This window comes from Rhodamnia argentea, chromosome 8 (assembly GCF_020921035.1).
Source record: "Rhodamnia argentea isolate NSW1041297 chromosome 8, ASM2092103v1, whole genome shotgun sequence".
Lineage (NCBI taxonomy): Eukaryota > Viridiplantae > Streptophyta > Magnoliopsida > Myrtales > Myrtaceae > Rhodamnia > Rhodamnia argentea.
This window is the reverse complement of record NC_063157.1, coordinates 21,399,349-21,423,047: the sequence shown is the minus strand read 5'-3', so window position 1 is coordinate 21,423,047 and position 23,699 is coordinate 21,399,349. Positions and strand designations below refer to the sequence as shown.

At 38.8% G+C, this 23,699-nt stretch overlaps 3 protein-coding genes across 6 annotated transcripts in view; 1 reads left to right on the top strand and 2 right to left on the bottom strand.

Annotated features, from left to right (window-relative positions):
* Positions 1 to 9,232, bottom strand: part of LOC115748218 (mini-chromosome maintenance complex-binding protein) — a 25,899-nt gene extending 16,667 nt beyond the window's left edge. Inside the window, exon 1 of one of the 2 annotated variants that reach the window (XM_048283251.1) lies at positions 9,200 to 9,232. The gene's annotated coding sequence lies outside the window, so the exon portion shown is untranslated. The remainder of the gene's footprint in view (positions 1 to 9,199) is intronic. The other variant, XM_048283252.1, reaches the window with a different exon arrangement.
* On the top strand, positions 6,470 to 12,235 carry LOC115748139 (alpha-galactosidase 3). The gene is made up of 15 exons (XM_030684565.2): positions 6,470 to 6,736; positions 7,241 to 7,299; positions 7,625 to 7,681; positions 7,768 to 7,802; positions 8,484 to 8,587; positions 8,692 to 8,764; positions 9,125 to 9,183; positions 9,275 to 9,340; positions 9,421 to 9,504; positions 10,190 to 10,254; positions 10,347 to 10,429; positions 10,819 to 10,909; positions 11,081 to 11,139; positions 11,519 to 11,659; positions 11,768 to 12,235. Exons 1-15 carry the CDS (start codon positions 6,528 to 6,530, stop codon positions 11,873 to 11,875), a joined length of 1,293 nt encoding a protein of 430 aa, XP_030540425.1. The 5' UTR covers positions 6,470 to 6,527; the 3' UTR covers positions 11,876 to 12,235.
* On the bottom strand, positions 12,229 to 23,699 carry LOC115748097. 3 transcript variants are annotated; one of them, XM_048283250.1, is made up of 10 exons: positions 22,810 to 23,699; positions 21,554 to 21,794; positions 20,199 to 20,378; positions 15,675 to 15,767; positions 15,179 to 15,361; positions 15,002 to 15,104; positions 14,701 to 14,886; positions 13,555 to 14,081; positions 12,744 to 13,108; positions 12,229 to 12,658 (listed from the first exon to the last, which is right to left on the bottom strand). In XM_048283250.1, exons 2-10 carry the CDS (start codon positions 21,767 to 21,769, stop codon positions 12,601 to 12,603), a joined length of 1,911 nt encoding a protein of 636 aa, XP_048139207.1. In that variant the 5' UTR covers positions 21,770 to 21,794; positions 22,810 to 23,699; the 3' UTR covers positions 12,229 to 12,600. The 3 variants fall into 3 exon arrangements, with proteins under 3 accessions (XP_048139207.1, XP_048139205.1, XP_048139206.1); XM_048283248.1 differs by having other exon boundaries at positions 23,426 to 23,699; XM_048283249.1 differs by having other exon boundaries at positions 23,494 to 23,699.

The window sequence follows — 23,699 nt, the reverse complement described above, 5'->3', positions numbered from 1 at the left end:
TCAGTAGCCAAAACTTTATGAACCAAGCTTGTTCTGAACACAAATGCTTTATCGGATCGAATCTGGACTTTCGATCACGGTAATTATGGTGTGTGATAGTACTTATGATCTTGCTATAAGTGTAAAGCTCGTATTAGGTTGTAATCTCATCGATAACAGATGGGCTAATTCGGTGCGAGCTTGCACTAATCAACATCGGCCGATATCGCTAGAGAATCTGGAGCTTCTACTATAAGGAAAAGGCAAGAATTGGATCATGATGCTGACTGATTCCTTTACATTGAAGTCATCTTCAACTGCTGGCAACAGTGCGTGTGCATAGGCCCTTCTGCATCAATTCATGGATCAGAGACGATGGAAAGGAGCCAAGGTTAACTCTTTTGTTGAGCTCTTTTAAAACTTAACACCTCATCTTTTGTGATAGATGGATCCGTTTCCCAGATTATGAATGATTCATTAGTTTCTTGCAAAACAATTAGACGGGTGAATAGCATCAGTGAACTGGCTTTCCCAGAAACGAAGTAAGAAAATAGCACAAAGATTAAGATTTTACTTTACTAATGTATTATTGAAATACACCATTCACGCGACGTTTTCCGGCCCTCCTTACAAAAGATCGCTATTCACAATTCGCCAAAAACTTGACAAAATTATCTGTATATAGTGTACACACTGATGAGAACACATGACAGAAGAGTGGATATCAAAACCATTATTACATGTATTTTGTTGCATTATAGGAGTATGTATAGATGTATAAGGTCTTCATGATCAACAGAGAGAAATTAAGCCTCCGGCGACGTATAAACACATTCATATACCAAAGGAGAATTCTGATCTGAGCTGATACTTGAACAAGTATATATACTCGCTCTCTTGAATTATTTCATCAAACAGCTAGTGACCCATCCCGGGGCTTGGAACGTCGCCATGCCTTCGATAGAAATCGTAGTCTGCGTATCCACCGTCACCATCGTCATCGTCACCTCTTGAATAACCCTCCAAGTTCAGATTTTTATTGTTCTTCTGTCTTCTATTTCCTGCCACTTCTTGCACAGAGCATGAAGAACCACAACCTCCACGGCTGAATCTGGCAGCTTCTGATGATCTTTCTTGAGAAGTAAACACAACCCAGAAAGTTAACAGCACGAAGACAAAGAGACTTGCCTTCTTCTTGTTCTTGATCACCATCTCTATGAAGTTCTTTGTTTGTCTATTGTAAAGTTTCTCTCTCTTTTGCTTTCTGAAAGAGAGAGAGAGAGAGAGAGAGAGAGGGCGGTGCAGACACTTGAACAAAACCATTTACTTATATCGCTGGTGGGTGTCATCATATTCATGTAAATAAAAAACTAATGTTTATATATAACGAACCATGAAAAAGCTAGAAACACGACATGCATTCGATAAAAGCAGGAACAAGAAGATGGACCCAGGTTCTTTTTCTATGGTGGGACTGATGACTTAGTGAGGTGTTATCGAGGTGTGATCAAATGCATGATTCTTGATGCTCTGTTGTCTCCATCTTTTTGACCAATTTACTCCTGTGTACCCACTGCTTTTCATAGGGGCATGGCCTCCTTGTGTACACGCTCTCTCTCATTTGGATAAAATTTTAAAAACATGTCGAGCTACACGGTAAGAGAAATTCCGTGAGCCGTTCGAAGTTAAAATCGGTTTTAGATGAATTTTCTAGCACGAACATAAGAGAGAAGCGGAATCTATATGGGGAAAATTTATTACAAAATCATCATTTCATGAGCGATACATTTTGCCAATGTCCACTTAAATCTCTTTAAATTCCGTAAAAAAAACAGGCATAATTTTAGCATTTAGAAAGCTAAAACGCTCATTGGTTTTCTAGAACTATGATGGAGGACAAAACAATTATGATATGCTGTCGAACAATGCTCCATTACATCAAAGCTTAGGTACATTACATTCATTATCGTATGTATTAATCTTACGGTGGTGACTTGTGTCGGTGGCATGAGGAGTTATGATCATTGGGAGATGACTATTAGGTTATTGTTTCAAGGGCCTATATGCATAAAGAACTGTAACTGTAAAGAAATTTCAGGTTGCTATTATTTATAGGGTTTTGATCGAAAGATTGCTAATCAAAGAACTTACTGTGGGATTTTCTTGTGAAAATTTGAATTAAAATGTTGATTTCGTCGGTGCACTCATCATTACAAGCACTCTATGAGGGGGTGGCATGTGGGGTTGTTACTGCCCGACGTGGGACGCTCCGAAGATGAGAACTGCATTATGTTATCCTTTGGTCATCATTCACACAAACTAGAGATTTTCTTGACAAAGTTTACGCTAACACCAAGTACACTTCTTTTTTGTCTTTCTGGCTTTCGATGCAGTCTATAGTTGGATGATTTAATTCGGACGGACATAACTTCTTCTTTAGTTGGTGGGGGAAACTCTTCGTTAAAATCCCACCCACTGCGTGCAAACCGCTCCGGACCAAGGCTAATTGCAGATACTAAAAATGTAATCGGTTCATAATGCTTACAGGGAGTTCCACGAGCCTCCAAGTAGCCGACAGTCCAAGTCCGTGCCTCCGGATGATTATCAAAAAAGAAAAAATTAGGCTGCAACTTATGATCATGAAGGAGCAAATTGTGACTGTTGTTCCATCTGCATAGATGTGCGGAGCGAGCAATCAGTGAGGTTTGTTAGGAGTGCGCGATAGAAATCTGATACCTTTACCCGAGAAGATCGCCAAAAGAAAGTACAAGTCTGAGCCCGTCAAAGCAGATAGTTATCCCCCTCCCCCCCTGATTTGGTTGAAATTTTAAAAACATGTCAAGTGTCATGGGAAGCGAAATTCGGTGAGTCGTTTGAAGTAAAAATCAGTTTAGATGAATTTTCTAGCATGAACATAGAGAGACTATACGGTGAAAATCTATTAAAAAAATCACCATTTCATGTGCGGTAAAATGTTGCGATGTCCACTTAAATATCTTTACATATCGTAAAAAGTGATACAATTTTAGCTTTCAATTATGATATGCCGTCGAACAATGCTCCATTACATCAAAGCTTAGGTACATTACATTCATTATCGTATGTATTAATCTTAAGGTGATGACTTGTGTCGGTGGCATGAGGAGTTATGATCATTGGGAGATGGATATTAGGTTATTGTTTCAAGGGCGTATATGCATAAAGAACTGTAACTATAAAGAAATTTCAGGTTATTACGACATATTATTTAACCGGTGTCGATCGTAAGATTGCTAATCAAAGAAATTACTGTGGGATTTTCTTCTGAAAATTTGAATTCAAATGGCGATTTCGTCGGTGCACTCATCATTACAAGCACTCTATGAGGAGTGGCGTGTGGGGTTGTTACGGCCCGACGGGGGACGCTCCAAAACTGAGGACTGCATTATGTTATCCTTTCGTCATCATTCATACAAACTAGAGATTTTCTTGAAATTTTTGTTCTTTCTGGCTATCGATGCAATCTATAGTTGGATGAATTTATTCGGACGGACATAACTTCTTCTTTATTTGGTGGGGAACCTCGTCGTTCAAATCCCACCCACTGTATGCAAATCGGTCTAGACCAAGGCTAAATGCACCGACCAAATTATTGGGGTTATTTCGGTTGTGGAAAAGGATGGTGGTCGATTTATAAGTGTAAGGAAAAGTTTCGTTCTTTGAGCTGAGTTTTGGGATGAGAGAGGCTCAAGACCACTCAACACTAGTATAAGAGCCCAGGTTACCAACAAATCTTGACATTTCTCCAATTCCCAAGAAAAAGTGCAGCGGGATGAGGAGTCGATCCAAGGCCCAATGTTTGAAGGAGAGATTATTAGGATTATCTCACATCGATTGTGGAAAAAGTTAGTGCTCACTTTATAAGTGCGAGGAAAAACATCATCCTTTAAGTTAGCTTTTAGGATGAGAGAGGCCCTAAGCCACTTAACACTAATATTAGAGCCCACTAAGGCCACTTAACACTAGTATCAAAGCACATTTATCAACAAGTCTGGACCCAACAGTTACATAGAAGAGATACGGATTGTTACGGTTCCAACCCAAAGTCCGATGTGCGAGTGAGAGTTCATAATCCTTACAGGGAGTTCCATACCCCCATCGAAAGGTAAGTATGGGGGTGTCACTCTGAGCTTTTATAGTTTGAGCTCGCATTTTACTGGTAGTTTGGGATTTGGGCCCATAAACGGCTATTGTTATATATAATCAATTTTTTTTTGTAATTTAGAGTTGTAACATAGATGTGGAATGTACTGATTATACTGAAATCATTTGCTAGATATAACCATAGTTTAAGGGTAAATCAAGATAAACTCAATTTTTGTTTCTCGCTTTTACTCTTTATTTTATCGTGTTTGTGCGCCTAATCCCCTAACAAGAATGCGGTCGGGTGAGTAAAACTGCTGATGTGGCTGGGATTGTTTCGTAGGAAAAATTGACTGAATGCCATCCTACTTCAATTTGGTCGCTTCCGTACTAATGTCAGTGTTGATTTCCAAGCCTTTTAAAATGCAATGAGGAATGCATGGAAATCATAACATGTTACTTGCACGCCTCAGTTTCTATTGCATTCACCCCAGATACAGCCCGGCTCGTAGATTCAGCAAGAACTATGAACGAAAGATTTACCATTGTGGATAATAATTTAAAGGCGAACCAGAAATGAGAGCTTCAGATCGGGCCATCTCGGTGCTGGCGGCCGCCGAAACCGGAGACTTTGAAGATTAATATAAGATTGTCCGGAAGGGACCAACGCAGGCGCCATAGCTTGAGCTATTCGAGATTGCTCTGGTACGCTCGTCAGTGGATTTACGTGGATTCATTAGGCATAAGAGGAGAGTCGCCTTTTATAATTGTAGGGTGATCTCAAATTCGGGTAGCCACGCGATCACGGCGACGGGGGTCGCCCGAGGGTTGAGACCAACATGCGGTGGTCGGCCACGACACAGCCGCTATTGCCGCCGACCACGGCACGCAGAAGCTACAAAAAGAAAAGTTGCGAAAGGAAGGAAAGAGCACTTTTTTTATTCCGGTCAATAAAGAGACCGCTTTGAAAAATGCTTAAAGCATCAAATCCTCTTATGTTATCCATGTCGGCATCTTTTCTAAACAGAATTCCACGTTAGTAATTTTTAACGGACTCCAAGACATAAAATTTAAAAACAATTTCAAATAAGGACCCGAAATGTCTTTATTTTATTGGAAAATGGGTTTTATTCAAAAGAATGGCTTAAAGTGCCTTTTTTATTTCAAAAAAAGGGCATGACAAACAGCATTTTCATCATTTGATAAAACCAAAGAAAAAAAGAAAAGAAAAAAGCATAAATAAAAAAGAAAATGACAAAAATGCCCTTGATCAAGCCATTCTTTAAAATAATTAGGGCACTTTAGGCTCTTATTTGACAAAGAAAAATTTCGAATAAGAGCTTGAAGTGCCTTCATTTTCTCAAATATGGACCTAAAGTGAATCTTATTTTAAATAAGAGCATAAAGTGTTTTTTTTTTGAAGGGAATAGCCACCGGAGAGTGTCCTTGCCGGCCGCAGGCATAGCCGACGGCCAACTAGGCAAGGCCCACCCCTGCCGGATTAGGCGAGGGCTCGCCACACCCAAACGAGGCTAATCCCCGCCAGATCGAGCGGGGCTCGCCTCTGCGAGGGCTGCTTTCGCCGATGGCCAACCAAGGCATATATATATATATATATAATGACGAAAATACCCTTTGGTCTAGGCCCTTCTTTGAAACAGAGAGAGAGAGAGCACTTCAGGCTCTTATTTGAAATAAAATCCACTCCATACCATTATTTGAAAAAATAAAAGCACATCAGGTCTTCATTTGGAATTTTTCCTTTGAAATTAAAATGAAGGTACTTCATGCCTTTATTTGGAAATTTTCTCAAAATCCATCATCAAAACAATGCCAGGAATAAAGGGGAGAATTTTAAAAGTATATTGACCAATTTAAACAAAAAATAACAAGAAATTATTTTGAATTTTTAGAAAAATAAAGGCCCGCCGATGATATTACGTTCTTAAGTTATGGCAAATTTGTTCTTAACCTTCTCGAGATTTTGTCGGAATACGACGATAATTAAAATAAGGATTCTCAAGACAAGCATGCTTTTTATTGCCAGAAAAAAAAAAAAAAAAAAAAAAAGAAGAAGAAGAAGATAAACGTGCTTTTGAAAACATCATTATATTAATGGAAATTGATGCACAAAATATCTAGAAATAACGACAAGAGAACATGCTGTTTTTTTTAACCAAAAAAAAATGCTATTTTATTTTTATTTCTCCTGTTTTTTTGGGGGGTGTTGCGGTTGGGGTTGGTTTGGGGGCAAGAGAAAGCAGGCTTCCTTTGAAAGGAAGGTATAGCACGTGTTTGCTCTTCATCATCTTCTTCAACGTCGCCACAGGGGCACAGCATATTCTTTTCTTCTTCTTCTTCGTCTTCTTCTTCTTCTTCTTCTTCCTCTTCTTCTTCTATCTCACAAACCTTTAAGCAGACTAATAATGGCGGAAAATCGCATTTTCTCAGCACAAGTCCTTCTGTTTTCTGTATTAGTTGCGGCTTTGACTGCAGCTTCTGCCGTAATGGTGGTGTCTCTTGCGCCAAGAAACGAGAGACCCTGTTTTAGCAGTTCGTTCGGTCGCATTTTCGAAGCTCCAAAAAATGGCATTTTTCAACTGGACAATGGCTTGGCTGAGACACCACCAATGGGGTCGGCTTCTCCTTCTTCAAAGCTTCTTTCGTTGATTATTTTCTGGCGTTAGATTGTTTGTATGCCATTGTTTCTTTTTTGTTCTTGACTTTGATATTTGTAGTGAAACTCGAAATGTTGTTCATTGTAACTTTTATGGCAGATCAAAACTCTTTTGCATGTCTTTGGTTGTGTTATTATTGGCAGCGGCATAGAAAAAGTGAGATGTTGGGGAAAATAAGTTTTGATCGGCAAAAGGAAAAAGGACGGGATTGCATGCATTATGCTTTGAATTTTGAAGTGGACGTAAGATTTTCACTGGGTGGGTAGAGTTTTTGTCTCTGTTTCTCGGGACTAATAATTATGGGTCGGTTGGTCCTTCTACTTAGTTGACTCTGATTTAGATGACTGTTTCTGTGAGTTCTTTCATGTGTCAGATATGAAAATGAGAAAGCTTGAATGCAATTATGTCAATCACTGACCAGTTTATGGTTTCTACATGTAACTTTCATCTGATTTGAGCAGATGGAATAGCTGGAACTTTTTTGCCTGCAATATCAATGAAACAGTAATCAAAGAAACAGGTACTTCTTCCCTCTCTGTGGGAAATATCGACCAGTTCCCGTAGTGGATTAGCCGGATAATGTGAAGCAATTATGCTAGGCAGTGTGTGCGTAAATTATGGACAGTCCTCAGCATAATTGATGCCTGGTATTTGAAATCATGAGGATGCGTTGCCGTCTTCTAATATCCACCTCAAATATGTTGTGCACAACGACACTAATTTGTTCTGAAAGGGGGATATGACGAAGATCAAGTCTTATAAGAAGGTCTTTATGCAGTAATAATATCTATCTCTTCTATGAACACTCGACAAATAGATACTAATAGTTTGTTCGCTATGGACAGCTGATGCACTCATTTCAACCGGGTTGGCTGCTTTAGGCTATGTATATGTTAACATAGGTACTATTCCAATATGTTCCCAGAATATGGCATCAAAGACATATTCTTTTGGCTTATATGTAACTAGAGCATCTGTTTTCCGTTAGATGATTGCTGGTCTGCTGCAACACGAAATTCGGAGGTAACTCTGATTTATCTTCTACTAACAGAAATTTATTCTTCATTGTACTGCCAACCTTTGAATTCTACTAAAATCTTCTTATGTTTAGAAGCTATGAATTTCTGCCGAAAAGTTGTAGCTCATGAACATTGCATTTCCTTCCTTCTTTATGGGTCTTGAGATTGGTTTTGCCTCCACACTTATACTTCTGATAATTGGACAAATGGATTCATCTTACATTGAAGAAGGGTTTCTTTTATGTGGTTCACTACTAGCAATCATTAACTTGCTGGTCCTAGAAAGAAGGTGATCATAATCTTGTGCTTCACGCACTCTTTAAAACCCTCTATAATTTTTTTTTTTTTTGGTCCAAAAAAAAACCCCCTCTATATTAACATTAGGTTTTTTGGGCATCCGCTAGTTTTCTTTTTGGTTGATGGGTATGCAATAGTCTAAATGTATGAATAGGCTTCGCCTGGCTTTTGTAATATTTCTCTGTAACTTTGATCTTTCAAGTAAGATGGAGGAGGGGAAAGCAAATTTCAGTAATGTACTTTCTTAAGAAATTATCATATGCTTGCTGAAGTGGCTTATTGATTCACCTTAATAGAAATACTCTTTGTATATTTATATTTGTGACCTCGGAGTTCTTTATAACCAGAATTGGATAAACCTCCTCATATTGTTCCTTTGTTTTTGTAGGATCAACTGGTCCCTGATCCAAAAACTTTCCCATCAGGAATTAAAGTGCTTGCTGATTATGTACATGACAAAGGCCTCAAGCTTGGTATTTATGCTGATGCTGGGTAGGATGATAGCAGCATTATCTTCAGAGCATGAAGGCATTTAGGTTTAGTGACTGCTCTTTGACATCTCTCTGTTTTTGCTAACGCACATAATGCTCTTGAAGGATTTTTACTTGTGAAGTTCGACCTGGATCATTGTACCATGAAAATGATGATGCAGAGCTCTTTGCTTCTTGGGTTAGTTTCTGTCACCTTAGTGCTGATTGGTTTATAATGTCATTTAAAGTGCCAAACTCTGAAAATCCTTGACATAAGCACCTTTGAAGTGATTCTTTTAAATTGAGTGCAACATTTATGGAAATCCTTTCAAATGCTTTTATTTCCTCTTATAATAACGGTCTCTCGTCTCCTATTTACTTTGAAATACATTAGAAATTTGAGTGAACTGGCTCCAATTTTGTTTTTATGTGTGCTCATGTTGCCCTCTTCTGTTAGTTTTCCTTTTTTTATCAACTGTCCTATATAGATCGTTCTTTCAAGATCGTTCTAGTTGCCTGTACTCATGAACTCCTTTTCTTGCTTATTTTGTATTGTCAGGGTGTGGATTATTTGAAGTACGACAACTGTTACAATCTGGGAATCAAACCAGAAGAAAGGTTTCTCCTCATTCAACTCTCTCTCTCTCTCTCTCTCTCTCTCAGAATCTAATCTTTGAGTGCCTTGAAATTGACTTAAACTACTGTCAAGATATCCACCAATGCGTGATGCTCTAAATGCAACGGGAAGGACGATTTTCTACTCCATCTGTGAATGGTAAAGCTTCGGTCTGGCTGTGCTAGTATCTGAGGGTTTCTCCAGTATGCAGAAAAATTAATTTGTTCTTGGTTGGGCAGGGGTGTTGATGATCCTGCCTTATGGGCAGGCAAAGTTGGGAATAGTTGGCGAACAACAGATGACATAAATGACTCTTGGGTAAGGTAGGCTCTACTATATCATCAATCCAATGGTGATTATTTAGTCCTGTAACTCTTGTTTTAAGGCGAAAGGAAGTAAAAGTGAGAACTCTGTCACACCATAAGCTTGTTAGGCAGATAACCTTTCTACATTGATTCATGAGCTTATTAGGCAGATAAGCTTTCTACATTGACTCATGAGCGTTTCCTGTGTTGAGACCAAGGAGCTACAGTAATGGCTGCCATTATATCTTAACTCATAGGAGCAGATAATTTGACTTTTGAGTGGCAAGTCAGGCATGACATCACATTAATCATTCTAGATAAAGCAAATGCCCTGGGAGGTATGCATGATAAATTTTGGGGTCATTAGTGATTTTGAGCATAACCATGTCTCTCTGGATAGTGCCTGGATGTCAGGTCCTGCGTCATTGTTTAATGCAGGCAGACATTTTCCTTAGAAGATTCTAGGGTACCTCTATGAACTGATTAAAACAGTGACAAAGGCATTGCATTTAGTGCAATAGAGCATCTAATGTTATGTTTATGTTCTTATGTCTTGTACTGTCTGAAGTCCTCTATCCAGATGCATTTCAAAAGTAAGAGAGTGAATCATTTGTTTGCCAGCATCAGAACCCACTATAATTCTGCTGCACAATATGTAGCTCATGCAAGTTGCTGATTAAGTGTCTCTTTCTTCATTTTTCAGTATGACTACTATTGCAGATTTGAATGATAAGTGGGCAGCCTATGCAGGACCTGGAGGATGGAATGGTATAATTCAACATACAGGACATGCTTTACATACACACTTGATTATATGATCGTAGTGTGATCTTCATCTTAGCTTTTATTTTCTCAAGCAGATCCTGATATGCTCGAAGTTGGCAATGGAGGAATGACTTACCAGGAATACCGCAGTCATTTTAGCATCTGGGCTCTCATGAAGGTTTCCCCTACAATTTCTCATTTTTGTACAATCACTTCTGGGTTTTAGGGCAATTAAATAATCCGCGGAGTCATTCTGCAAGTAAAGTTACTTCTCTGCTTCACCACGAAGCAAGTTTATGGAGGATGTCTAGCCAGTTCTGCACTCAAGCTCAAATCTTTGAGTTCAACCACCGCAACTTCATAAGGCCAATAAATGTTGCCTCCTTAATTATCCTCATAGGTCTCACTTAACTGAAGGCATCAACACCAAAGAACTTCTGCCTAAGAATTTTAGGAATCAGATTACGCATGCAATAGTGTGGCAAAATGTTGTTTCAGAAAACAGCGAAGTTCTTATCTTAATAATTCGATTTTCTCGTTATTATATACAACAGCTTTATTGTGCAGGCCCCTCTATTAATTGGTTGCGACGTGAGAAACATGACTGCAGAAACAATGGAGCTTTTAAGCAACACAGAAGTCATTGCTGTAAACCAAGGTAAAGCTAGAGATTGACCCCACTTATCTCACGCTCATCACATGATTGAGGACAAGGTGTTTGTAAGCGATAATATAATCTGTACCGAATCTCTCTGGTCCAAGCGCATAATTTACTTCTAATTCTCGACGAGGCTTGTACTAGGTAAATAATAATCTTTTCGTGTCACAGATTCACTTGGTGTCCAGGGAAGGAAGGTCCACTCTTCAGGAACAGCTGGTTGCAAGCAGGTGATACCACATTCCATCTTATATAGAAAAATCGCTTAGAATCTAGACATGTACTTGAAAGTGCTATTGTGGAGTAACCAGACATGAGCATAATCCAAATGTTGGGTTACCCCTGAAATATCCCAAAACCGTTGAGTTCAATCGCTTAAAGGCAGGGTCACGTAGGTTACCCAGAACACAGCCACTCCGTCTGGACATTGGGATTTAATCATGTCTGCATTGTACGTTTCTTTAAAAACAAATGCCAACATGGCCTTTCTGTTCAACCAGAGTGCCCTGCGCATGGGGATTTGTTCGTCAAAGAGAGCCCCTCTGGATAATACTTTTGAATGCAATTCTGTCTATCCACAAGATAATTATTGGTGAAACTCCACACCAGGTTTGGGCAGGACCATTGTCGGGACACAACTTGGTTGTTGCTCTGTGGAACCGATGCTCAAAAGTTGCAACCATCAATGCTAATTGGGAAGCAATTGGGCTTGAATCTAGCACTAGCGTCTCCATTCGAGATTTATGGAAGGTGAGGGCGTTCTTAGCATGAAATAATATCTACTGTCAATATGAAGCAACAAACGAGCTATCGGTCTTTTTAACCTTTCCCTGATCTCTAATATACTTGGTTTCACAGCATGAACAAGTTGCAGGTGATGCAGTATCGTTCAGCTCTCGAGTCGACGCACATGATTGCCACATGTATATTTTCACGCCTCAAACGGTATCTCACTGGGAGATCTAGTTCACCACCCAATAGGTGTGGTTTTCCATTGGACTTTAAGACGGTTCTGCAGCTCATTTGAAACTCTCAAAAGAATAATTTGTCTCATATGAATAAAGTGGCCAAAGTTTCAGCTTTTGGCTGTATGTTGTGTTATCACTGAAAAATCGGTATTCTGCCTTTTGTCGAAGCCGTTTTATCCATCGTACTAGTTTCTAGGAAATTCTCCTGGCCACAAAAACAAAAAAGAGCAAAAGGGTTCAAGCACTTCTAGGATGGCAGAAGATGCATTGCTTGGTTCTGGCAAGTGTAGTTCAGCTTTGAACAGAGTTAATTTTCGTAAGCAACAAGCAATTGATCACCAAACTAGTTAGTGAACAATCTGGGCACAATGGAGATAACATCATTAGTTCCAATAAAGGCCAGTCACAACAACCAGAGACAAATTTTGTCTCGGGTTCTCAGGGTCTTCTGTCAGCATCAAGTACAAAATGTCTCAGACGATTTTCCTCCACTCACCAATAACTTGGTGGGGCCACAACACATCTGCAATCAATTTGTAGCTCGGCTTATTGCTAATTTGGTTTTTCCATGTCCTTGGAGATAAAGAAAAGAACCCAGTCTGGCTAGGGTTAAAATCAGAAACCTGCATAAGATAGGTAATATAACTGAGGTTCAGGCACAAGATATAGAACTCCTCCTCGTTTGGCAAACGTCTCATATCCACCCATATGCCGAACAATCCATCACAGGGACAGTGGCGGAAAGTCCTTATCGTCACACTGGAAAAGTTGAGTCAGAGTCCTGCACAAACAGTATACACGCAGGAATTAGACCATCAACCTTTGATTGCTTCAGTAAATCCGGACAGAGAAAAGGAAGGCCATACAGGCTCTCCAGTGATGAAACAGTCTGTGGCACACTCCCCGATGATTCCCCGGCAAAATCACCTGAATGACCCAGTCGAGGGCACTGGTAAGTGCCAAACTTTAAGGTATGCAGCGTCGACTTCTCACGACAGGGAAGAAGCGGGAAAGCCTCAAGTGAAAGATCAAGACAGTTCTCAGTTTTGTGGCCATCTTGATTTTCCATCTGCATTGCTCTAAAGTCCAGACAATTTTCAACCCCATCATCCATCACCAGAAACTCATCATGGTTTTCCATCTCACTTGTCTTCGCTTCTGCATCCCGGGCAGTAGATCTGGGACTCATCAGCCTAGTCAACTGCTGCGTTCTTCTGTCTAACCGATGGCTCTGCATTCTCAAATAATTCAGTTAAGCATTGCTTTCCTAATCATTCTACTGCTTTACAACATATAGGAAGAACAGGTTATATGAGTAGGTCGAACTTAAAATGCGAAACCTTTGATTATCACAATACAACACCCAACCTATACACGTGTTTATTATCACCAAGCAAAACACTCAAGATGTTGAGGACATCATCATCCTCCCTCCCTTCTCTGGGATTGCCTTTTTTGGTTTGTGACATCGTCACATGGAAAGTCCAAAAATAGGCAATCATTGCTCTTCGTAAAAATGCTGACCTCTCGAAGGAGGACATCTAGTTGTAAGATGCAGTTGTATTTTGCAAATCATCACTGAATCAATATGCAGTGAAGCTCAGTTTCGCTATTGAACTAGAGACCATTAATCCAATTCACCATAAAATCAGAATCTCAGGGAATCAAAAAAATTACCATAGCACGGAGGGTGGAAGGACGCGTTGCACAGTTAGAAGGATTCCACGCACATATGTTTATATTTTCTTCAGTCCCCAACAAGGCAGCAGATAGCCCAGAAGTACTTTCATGGCAGTTGAGAGGTTTAGGAAAGAAAACATCTGTGCCTTTTCGAAAGAGTGAAGCTCGGTTGCGACTTGGGAACCGCTGCGGTGCATCCCATGCATTGTTGGTCAGAACTTGAGATGATAGTGGAGTATTCAGCTCATCAGCAAATAAGTAGTGCTCATAATGCCACTGACTACAAACTAAATTGTTATAGTAACTCGGAAAATCTCGAACCAGATCAGCTACTTCAATTTTTCCAGTCCCAAATGCACAGACTGGAAGTTCTATGTCTGGCCTCATGCCTCTTCCATTTCTATCCAGAGTGTTCTGAAAAAAACTCTCTATCCCTTCAAACAATCTCTCTTCAGGTAGCATGAGAATCTCGCCAAGCATTTGGGCCCCATAAGCAAGTGCACAACTGATCCGATAGAAATTGGCTGGACAAATTCATTATTCATTATCAAAGAACTACAGATAATATCAGGAAATAGCTCACCCTTAAAGATCTGAGATGTGATGCACTTCCAATTATCACTATTTGGTCTCATCAAGCATATACATAGTAATGAATAAATACCGGAAAAAGTTCATTGCTGTTATGACAGAAGAATCTATGCTCTTACTGTGAAAGGATTGACCCTACAGGTTTATACTAATAGGTGAAAGAAGTGGTATTTCGAAACGGTCAAGATCCAGAACACTAGCAATGTGAGAAAAATTAAACAATGGCAACTCTAACCAGATTAATATCCAATAGTCTTGCGGTGTCACACTATCAAGCACTTGCTCATTGTCATTAATGGCAACTCAATCTGTATTGTCGATTTTTTTTTATGACAATAATGGTATGTATCGACCACTTCGATGAACATTGAAATCTTAGATTCTCACAAGATAGAATACCCCCACATTGTCATGCATGGCAACTTATAAAAAGCATGGGTATCCTATTTATGCTTTCCATCTCCTTCGGGGAAGCCTAAGGCATAGAGCTATTACTTTAGCCATCTAAAACTGAGAGAAAAAGTAGGATGGGTAAGCAAAATAGTAATCTACCTTTATTTACACTACGGCCCAGATTGTTGCTGTCCTTCAAAGGATCCAGAATATTCAAATGCTTAACAGGAAACCCCTGAGCTCTTGTCTCGACTGCATTAGTTGGGCCAGAGAACATTGCCTTGCAGTTTCTGAAAAACTCCTTACCAAGGAGAAGAGTATCATCATCGTGCTCTGGCAGCTCTTCTGTGAAAAGCACAGAGGAGGTTATTTGGGAAGAGCGGACGGAAAGAGGAAGCCTTTGCTCTATCTGCTTGTAGATGCAAATGAGAAACACCCTGGACAATCCACTGCCGCTTACCTTCAAGTATTGGGAGTGAACATACTGCAATCGGACCATATGCACTCACACAGTGAGTTTCCCAGTCGAATGTGCTGTAGTAGTCCAGAAACCTGTACAGTACCTATGCACAATAATTCAAGTCAATGTCTCCTGCTTTTGCATGCATTAAGGATTCTTCAAACAAAGAATACACACCCCTAAAGGACCATTCAAAGATGAATGGAAGAGATTGATGATGTACAAGACCATCGTTTCCAACCCATATGCTGAAATTAAACCATGGTGAGCACCAAGAATTCGGCTCTCATAGAAACACCAGGCTTTGATCAAGATAACACTTCGTTTGAAAAGATGATCTTTCCCCATTAGTTCATCAACCTGGGAGCATTACACCCATCAGAAGCACAATATCAAGAAAGCATTTAACTATCTTTAACTTAAATATCTGTGTTAGGGCCACCATAAGTTAATGGTAATCGTCTTACAATTGCAATAGGAGAAAGTATTTCACCTAACGGTTAACAAGTCAATCAAAGTGATTGATTCCAAAATTTAAGCTATGCATAGGATGACAAGCATATACATGCTAGCAATGTCATTGGTCAGTCACGCAAAATTAGCCGTGTGACCAAGGCATTAAATACTTTTCCCCACACATTACCTATATTTTCAGTTAAATATTAGATAATACCTGCTCCAGAAAGCACAGAGTACTCAGCCCAGCATGCTGGTTAAAAGTTATATCCACTGCTATGCTCTCCATACAGAATTTTACAATCTTTACCTGCCACAAGAAACCAAACATCAAGTTCAAAGTAGATAATCTGAGTTCCATTCGCTTAAGGGAAGTACTACTTCGCATTTCACAAAATGATGAAAGAAGTTTGGTCAGCAAAGAAGAAACTGAAGATTTAACATTCTTCATGCTTCCTCTGATAAAATTATGGAGAGTACAGCTTCTCCATTACAATCGCCATCATAAAATGTATGTTACATCTATAAAAACTGATTTGACCAATTCTATCAGGATGGCAAAGTGCTGCATGTGTGAAGGAAAACTCGAAATTTGAGAGTTTCACTGAACTTGCCACCCAAAATTCTGGAACTTGGGAATTTTAACGTATCCGATTGTTTGCATCAATATGATTTAAGTCAAATCTTTCACAGACCCATGAAAGAAGTAAAAGATATATCCTAAAACCATTGTCAGTTCCTTAATTCTTTCCTCTAGGTAATTATGCTACTGTGATTCTCCTGCAAAACAATTTCCTATTACAGTTTCCAATAGTAGTCCTTCACTTGACTCATCAGTAACTAGACAAAAGAAAGGGATGTCCATAGCAGATTATTTTCTATAATAGACAGGCTATGGCCCTGAATCTGCATAAGCAATTAATTAATTGTTCTGTTAACTTGCTCTTACTTAGCTTTATGGCAATAATTTGCCTAATTTGGCAACAAATAATCAGTACGATAAAGGGCTACAAAAATCTGTATCACTAGGAAAGGAGAGAACCTACTTCAAAGAACTGTGACATTCTAATCAATGTTCACAATTTCCAATCAGTCGGCTCCTTAACTAGATAAAGAAGAAGTGAAAAAGACAGGTGGATCACATCTTAAAGTATTAATTCTGATTCCTGATCCTTGGGCATCTCTTGACAATCAGACCAATGTGAAATTAGATTGATTAGGCCAAGTAACAATATTCTAGAAAGACTAATTTAGCCACTGCAACACAAAATATGACTTCTCCTCCTTATGGCTGATGAAGAGCAAGCCAATGTGCTGTCATGGTAACCCATATACCATAATAGTTTATCTATCCACGACAGTAAAGTCAACACCCCACCAAAGATTATGCAGCACACGCAGTCAAATTACAAGTTCATCATGATGATAATGAAGTACAAAGACTACATACAGGTAAAGGGACTAGATGCATCTTCCCCGACTGTAGTTTATCTAGTTATTTAGCAGTAATGGACAGGTTTTTTGTTATGAAAAAGTCGAACGAAAGAAACCCTATTGTTTTCTTGTTTTTGCTTCTGGAGTTTCTGATTTATGACCAATTGTCAATTTCATTTCAATCAATCTGCAATCATTCACCACCTAATAGCATCCTCATGCCAGCAATTGTTAGCAGACCACTCTCGGCCACCTGCCTCCAAAACAAACGAGCCGACCTCCATTACCATTAATACCAACCACCAACACCATCTGATATGCTTTTCATTATATCTGCCACCAAGGGCACTTTGTCACCGTCGCCACTGATAGGACAGCAAACCACCCCATTTCCTAGTCACCGGCCACTTCACCACAAGTTAATTTCACTTGTCTAATTGTCCCATGGCCATTCTCATAATATTTTCTAAGATAAAATCCAGTATGCAATTGGGAATTCTCTTTAATTGACACCTTTTCTAATTTGAAAAAGAGTAAAAATAGATATAGCTGAATTTTTAAATTGTAGGTACAAGCACTCAATTCACAAAATGGTAGGGTTCCATTCACGGGGACCTCTAATGACTCAATAATTATTTAGTGACTTATCCACCAAGACAAGAATAATGTACGTTATTGATTTCCGAAAAAATAGTGTGAAAGTATCTACATAGTTTTAAATGACCTTAAATCTCAATATGTACATAGTTGTGAGGTGGTAAAACCACCAAAGCTAACAGGATGCCTTCTTTTCAAATGCATCACATGAAACAACGTGGGGCAGGCTCAGAAGTTTTAGATAGGAAACAAATGACTTTCTTCCTACTTAATAGCTACAATTAATTGAATGCGGTGATGTGGTGTAAATAACTCACCTATTATCACTCTACTTTTTAGATTTGACCGCAAAAAAAAATTGTCATGCCCCTCTAAAAAGAAAGATGGACAAGATCAAGCCTTAAAATCGAGAGTACAAGCCACTAAAGCTAGCAAAAATACTTTTTTCGGCAAACTACAATTGCCCACATGGTAATGGGCATCCATTAAAGATATGACTTATGCTTTAAAGGTTTACCATCAAGTGCTATTCAAATGAAAATTAAAACCCTCAAAGCGAATCATGCGCCAACCCTTCTCATGATCTTTCTCCTTTTAGTCTCTCCCATTAAGCTCTACTTTTAATTTTGATGAGAGTGGTGAGGTAGCCATACAACAACTTGGAAGGAGGTGATCAGCACACACTAATGCAATTCCTGCTTCTCGTCAAAGTTTATTCATGCTACAGTTGTCTGCGTACAAAGGTCCCAAATGCCCAATTGAGCTCAACCCATGTACTTTTCAATGCCTAAGGATTAGATTAAAGAGATTTGTCCATCACCATCAAGTTCTTTAGTAGGTTACAAAGGGGAGGGTCATAAGAACAGCAACTACGATATTCTCAATAGTAGGAGGTTGCCCCAAACTTACAGCATCCATATGAGAGCCAATATTTGGATTTTTCACAGGTAGTAGCTGGTATTTTTCATGTTTCTGAAAACACGATTAAATTGACCGGGTTCGACCACGATAAAAAGCTAAAATTCAGTCCAATCAACCCACTTGTATCGACGGAGTTGAAGATCTAACTAAGCCAACCTTTCCCTCTGTCAATCAAATCAAAGTGGGTTAGATCAATCAAATTGAGTTTAAACAAACTTGGGAAGTCACGGATATTCAAGACAGACTTGGTATGGTGACATGTGCATGGAAGTTGACCACTAATACATAATTTATACTTTGTAAAACCGCTGATGTTAATGCCATAGTGATGCTTGCGGGGATTAAACCTTGGACCTATGGTTCTACCTACATATCATACCATGCACAGTTACTTCCCTGCCAAGCCACCTTTGGTTGTAACCCAAAGATATTGAATGACAATTCAACCGTTCATAACAGTCCAATTTTAAAATATATGCCGGTGCCATTGAGCTACCAGAAGAGTACAAGTTGAATGACTCTTGAAGAAGGGAGCAATGTCTTGAGCTCAAGGATCTTGGCCACTTTTTTAAAGGCCAAAGAGGTCTCTATCACAGTCCCAAGCTAGCTTGCAGAACTCTAGCACCATCAACCACTATCGAGGTTTTTGCAATCCAACGGACACTACACAGGCAGATAGGGTTGACTGAAAGATAAACCAACCATACTGGATTGTGCATAGTAAGATCATCGAAATTTCAAAAGGAATATATATAAAGACGAATAATCCTTGGAAACTAAAATCCAAACTTTTATAAGATGAATGCACAAAACGAACATTCGTTCAGAGGCCTATTTCCACCTTCTGATGGGAACTTTAACTAAAATTTAGTTTCAAACCAAGAATTTCAAAATATATGAAATCAGCCTATATAAGATGAATTTCTACGGAATAAAATCAGCAAGATCTTTTGGAGGCTAGAAGCATATCAATCAATCGCTTTATTAATTACAATGAAAACAGAAACTAATAAATGTGTAACCTATTTGAGATTCGGATTGTTTGGAAAGTTTTAGGTCAAATGATTAACAACCTTGGATTGATCCAATCCTAGCACTTGTTCATGTTGTCGCTTTTTACAACCACATTAACAATTCCAAAGGCGATCTAAATGACGTCGCGATCATTTGTAGTTTCTGTGGCCAAGCACTTGCCACAGCCACGCTAGCATCAGTCTGTCTTTACATCGATGAAGTTTTATAGATGACAACAATCTTGGATCATCACAGCCACACGCTTCTTATTCGTCATGCTATAATCAACTAGGATGCTCAAAGTAATAATGTAACTCCTTGATCACGGGCATGAGGGCTTCAAAGCCAAAGTATTTGCTTTCGGATTTATAAAGATATCCAATACAAGAAGGATAGCCTTTCAACCTCATTGATATGCATGTGAATGGTAACTGCTGCAAGCAAATAGTCCGCTGGGAAACCAACATACCAGTTTGACATATTGTATAAAAAATTTGGACATAGATTGATCAATCAGAAAGCAAAATCCAGAACATGACGCGAAAATGAAACTATCAAGAATCAACGTTGAGATTTAAGCATTCATAAATAGATAAGGAATGATCGACTCGGCAATCAAATATTCATGGGTCTATGTACCAAAGCTCAAAATATGAAGCAACCAAAATAGCAATGAAAAAAGCAGCAACACGCTTAAAGAAAGGACAGGTATCTCAAAGATGATAAATGGAACAGCTCATCATTCTTGATATAGTCAGAATAATTAAAAATTAACCTGCGCATTGATATAAAGGATGTCCTTTATTTGGAAGTCTGGATCCCTCCGTCTATTTTCTAGGAATTTGCAGATCTCTATGGCAAAAGATTCTTCCTCATCATTATAGCAAAGAATTGTCAAATCAATATCTCCATCAGGAATATAGGTTCCCAAAGGCACAGAACCAAATGCAAAGACCTGTAAAATTTCTCCCATGAAGAGAAAACTTGTTATAGTTCGAATCTTGAAAGAAACCAGATTTCATCAATCCTGAAAGAAGCTTATAGGTTATCTTCTTCAAAACATTAAAAAAAAAAAAAATGGGCCTACATGTACATCCTTTCAGAGAACAAACATCTCAAAAGGAATGACTCAAAGTACAACAAAGAAGGCATTCTCTATCAGAATTTCCAAGCTGCATCAAGATCATCGCGCAGATATTACATCTTAATAATAAGAATCAGCAAGCTTTGTAATTCTCAACAATCATTTAACAACCTTCAATGACGACAAAAGGGAACACAATTCATTAACCACCATAACCCCGCAACCAGTATAAATGCTACCTGTATCTAACATACGTTGACTTCTGAGTGCAATCGAATAGTCTGCCAAAGAAATTGTGGAACACCAGTCCTGGCAGAACAAGCTCCTTCTGGACAGCCCTCATGTTGCTTTGAATATTAGTCGACCAAGGACTCAAACAAGATAAATACAATTATTTTTCCATCATGCGCATAAAGTGATGACGATGATGTAGATTATCAGATCCTACGTCAGTCAAAGTTCTTGCAAAAGCTATCCATAGACTGCAGCATTATAGGTGTGGCAGGTTATTTTATTACACTGCAAAATCGAACTGACATACCAAAATACCTCCTAGTTTCCAAGAACTGTCAAAACATCCAGATCATCGTAGAATCCAAGAAAAGAACTTTTCACAGATAGAACAATTTGTGTATCTCTCAGAGCATCAGCACCCGTATAAACAAAGAAAGTGCATCATCATTCCCAACACAAATCGGTAGTATGACAAAACAAAAAGTTTCTGCTCCTCTGAAAGAATATTCAGATCTAGGATAATTAAACATTACTGAACATACGGTTAAAGTGACCATAGCAGCAACCAAGTCTACTCCACAGAACAATAAGTAAATATATTAATCGCACTCTGTCATTGAACTTTAAATGTTTTTAACAAAAAATAAAAAAAGATATGCAAACCACCAAAGCAAGAAGCAAAGAAGTTAAAGTGCTAGATCTAAATGTAAGGATGATAGCCAAAGAAAATAAGGTACTGGAGTAAAGAAGAAAACCTCATCCTGTTAAAGATATTCATGAAGCATACAAGGTATATGTCAAAGAATATTCACCTCAGTCCCATAATGACCTCTGATAATTCTCTGAACGTGCTCAATAACCTGTTTTCTTTTTTCCTCGGAAAATGGGGTTGGTTGAATCGTAGATAGTATCTCTTGAATCCTTTGCTCAGCCATCATCCAGACTTCCACACCAATTGACAGTGAATGTGCCTTAGGTGGAGAGGAGGAGGACGATGTTGAAGAAGAAGGCCAAGGCAAATGATCCATTTACACAACTTCCAGGTTTCAGCTTCTGATAAACAATCACAGACAGTTTTCAGTGTTGAAAAACTTTTCTGAGCAAAATACTTCTAAAACACTTTCAATTAGAGAGAGCAATCCTTTGCAGTCCTCATTTTATATCAAAAAGAAACCCAGGAAAAGTAAATTCTCTCACAAAATCCAGCAAAAATTAAGAGAGATCTTCCAAGAGATTTTGCAATGAAATGATGAAAAAGGGACATATTTAGCTAAACGACCCTTTAAAAAAATTTAAAAAAGAAAAAAAGTAATAGATTGACTTGACGGTTGTACCGTTGAAAAACAAATCAAAATAACGCGTTCCATATGATTGAAACACTCTAATTGGCAGCATGAGACAGAGACACTCCCTTCAAAAGTCTTGCCAACAGCAAAATTCGATACAGCAGCAAATGAACCACATATCACATTGGGATTTTCAGCATTCCCTGCTCACTTATACAGCCCCAGTGGAGCAGTTCATAAGACCCAAAAAAAAAATCCAGAAGATATTTAGAAAAGATAAGAAAAAACAAAAGATCACGGGTTCTTCGAGAGAAAGTTCAGGCTAGGGTTCTTCAAACATCTGAAAACTAGAAAATGGTAGGTGATGCAGAAAAAGAAGACAAAGGAACAGAAGAAAATTGAAATTCCAGCACTTTCCCACCTGAAGGAAACTCAAGGAAGATCTGGCAGACAGATATACATGCAAATGCTCTGACACAGAAGAAAATTCAGCCACCAATTGGAATGATCTTGGTCAATACTCACCGTCAAAGGACAAATCTCACTTCTGTTGAGAGGTTTCTTTCAACAATTGAGGATAATTTCTTTGAAAACCAACAAAGACCAGAAGGCTAAATTCAGTAAAGCAATAACTAGACCCGTGTGCAACTTTCCATAATCAAAGCACACGACTATTTGTTGCTAGTTCTTTATTTTTCCTCCCCGATATCGAGAGTCATGTGAGTACAAATCACCAAGGCAGTACAAATAAACCACATTTTTCGTGCTAAATCCCTTCGCACCTTGCCTGATATGGCTTTTAATAGCATTAATTGGATATGGATTTGATAGTTACTGTCCTGCCAAAAAGTTGAGCCTCATGCCTTCAAAGAAAAACCATTTTGAGTTGCAATTTAAAGATGCACTTTGTCTTTTCTGCAAAATGTACTTAATGACACTCAATGAGCTCCCTATACGTTCGGTCTCGGAAGCGAGAACATGACGTTGCCACACCAAAATTTCAAAACACTAATACCAAATGAAGCATCTTTGCTTGCTGCTAATAACCTTTTTCACCTACACGACACTGGGCGTATTTACCATATAAGAGGTCTAGATATTACCAGACTCAACATGCACAATGCATATGATATAAAACCTTGAGATTAGTTGAGACTATTTTAGCCTCCCTAGAACCAAGCATATATTACAGGAAGCATGAAAGAGAAAAACATATAATTATTGCGTTTTGAGCTGTCACCGACCGCATATAACATAAAGCAAGCAAAACTTAGGCAGTTACTTTGAGCTTTTTGCTGAATATAACTGAAGTGCCTAACCCATTTGATTCAAACCAGAGTTCTAGACTAGTGAGTATTTAAAGAATTTGAAACACCCTCTCACTCTAGAAAGGCTTACCATTGGTGATCAACAAGTCAATAGGCTTCAAAACATAACAGCTCTAATCAAGGTTAGCATGTAATTACATCATCACAGAAGGAAAGCTTGACCCAATCTCATTTTCTAGGTAAAGAGAGCCAGAATGCTCCAATGCTATTTGAATTTATTAAACATGCGCCAGGTGTCATCTTCATGATTGTCTTAAGTTCACAAAGTGATAGAATCTTCAACAATTTTCGTCCCTTTAGGGCTCACCTCGACAACGAGCCTGCCATTATCACGTTTTCAACTG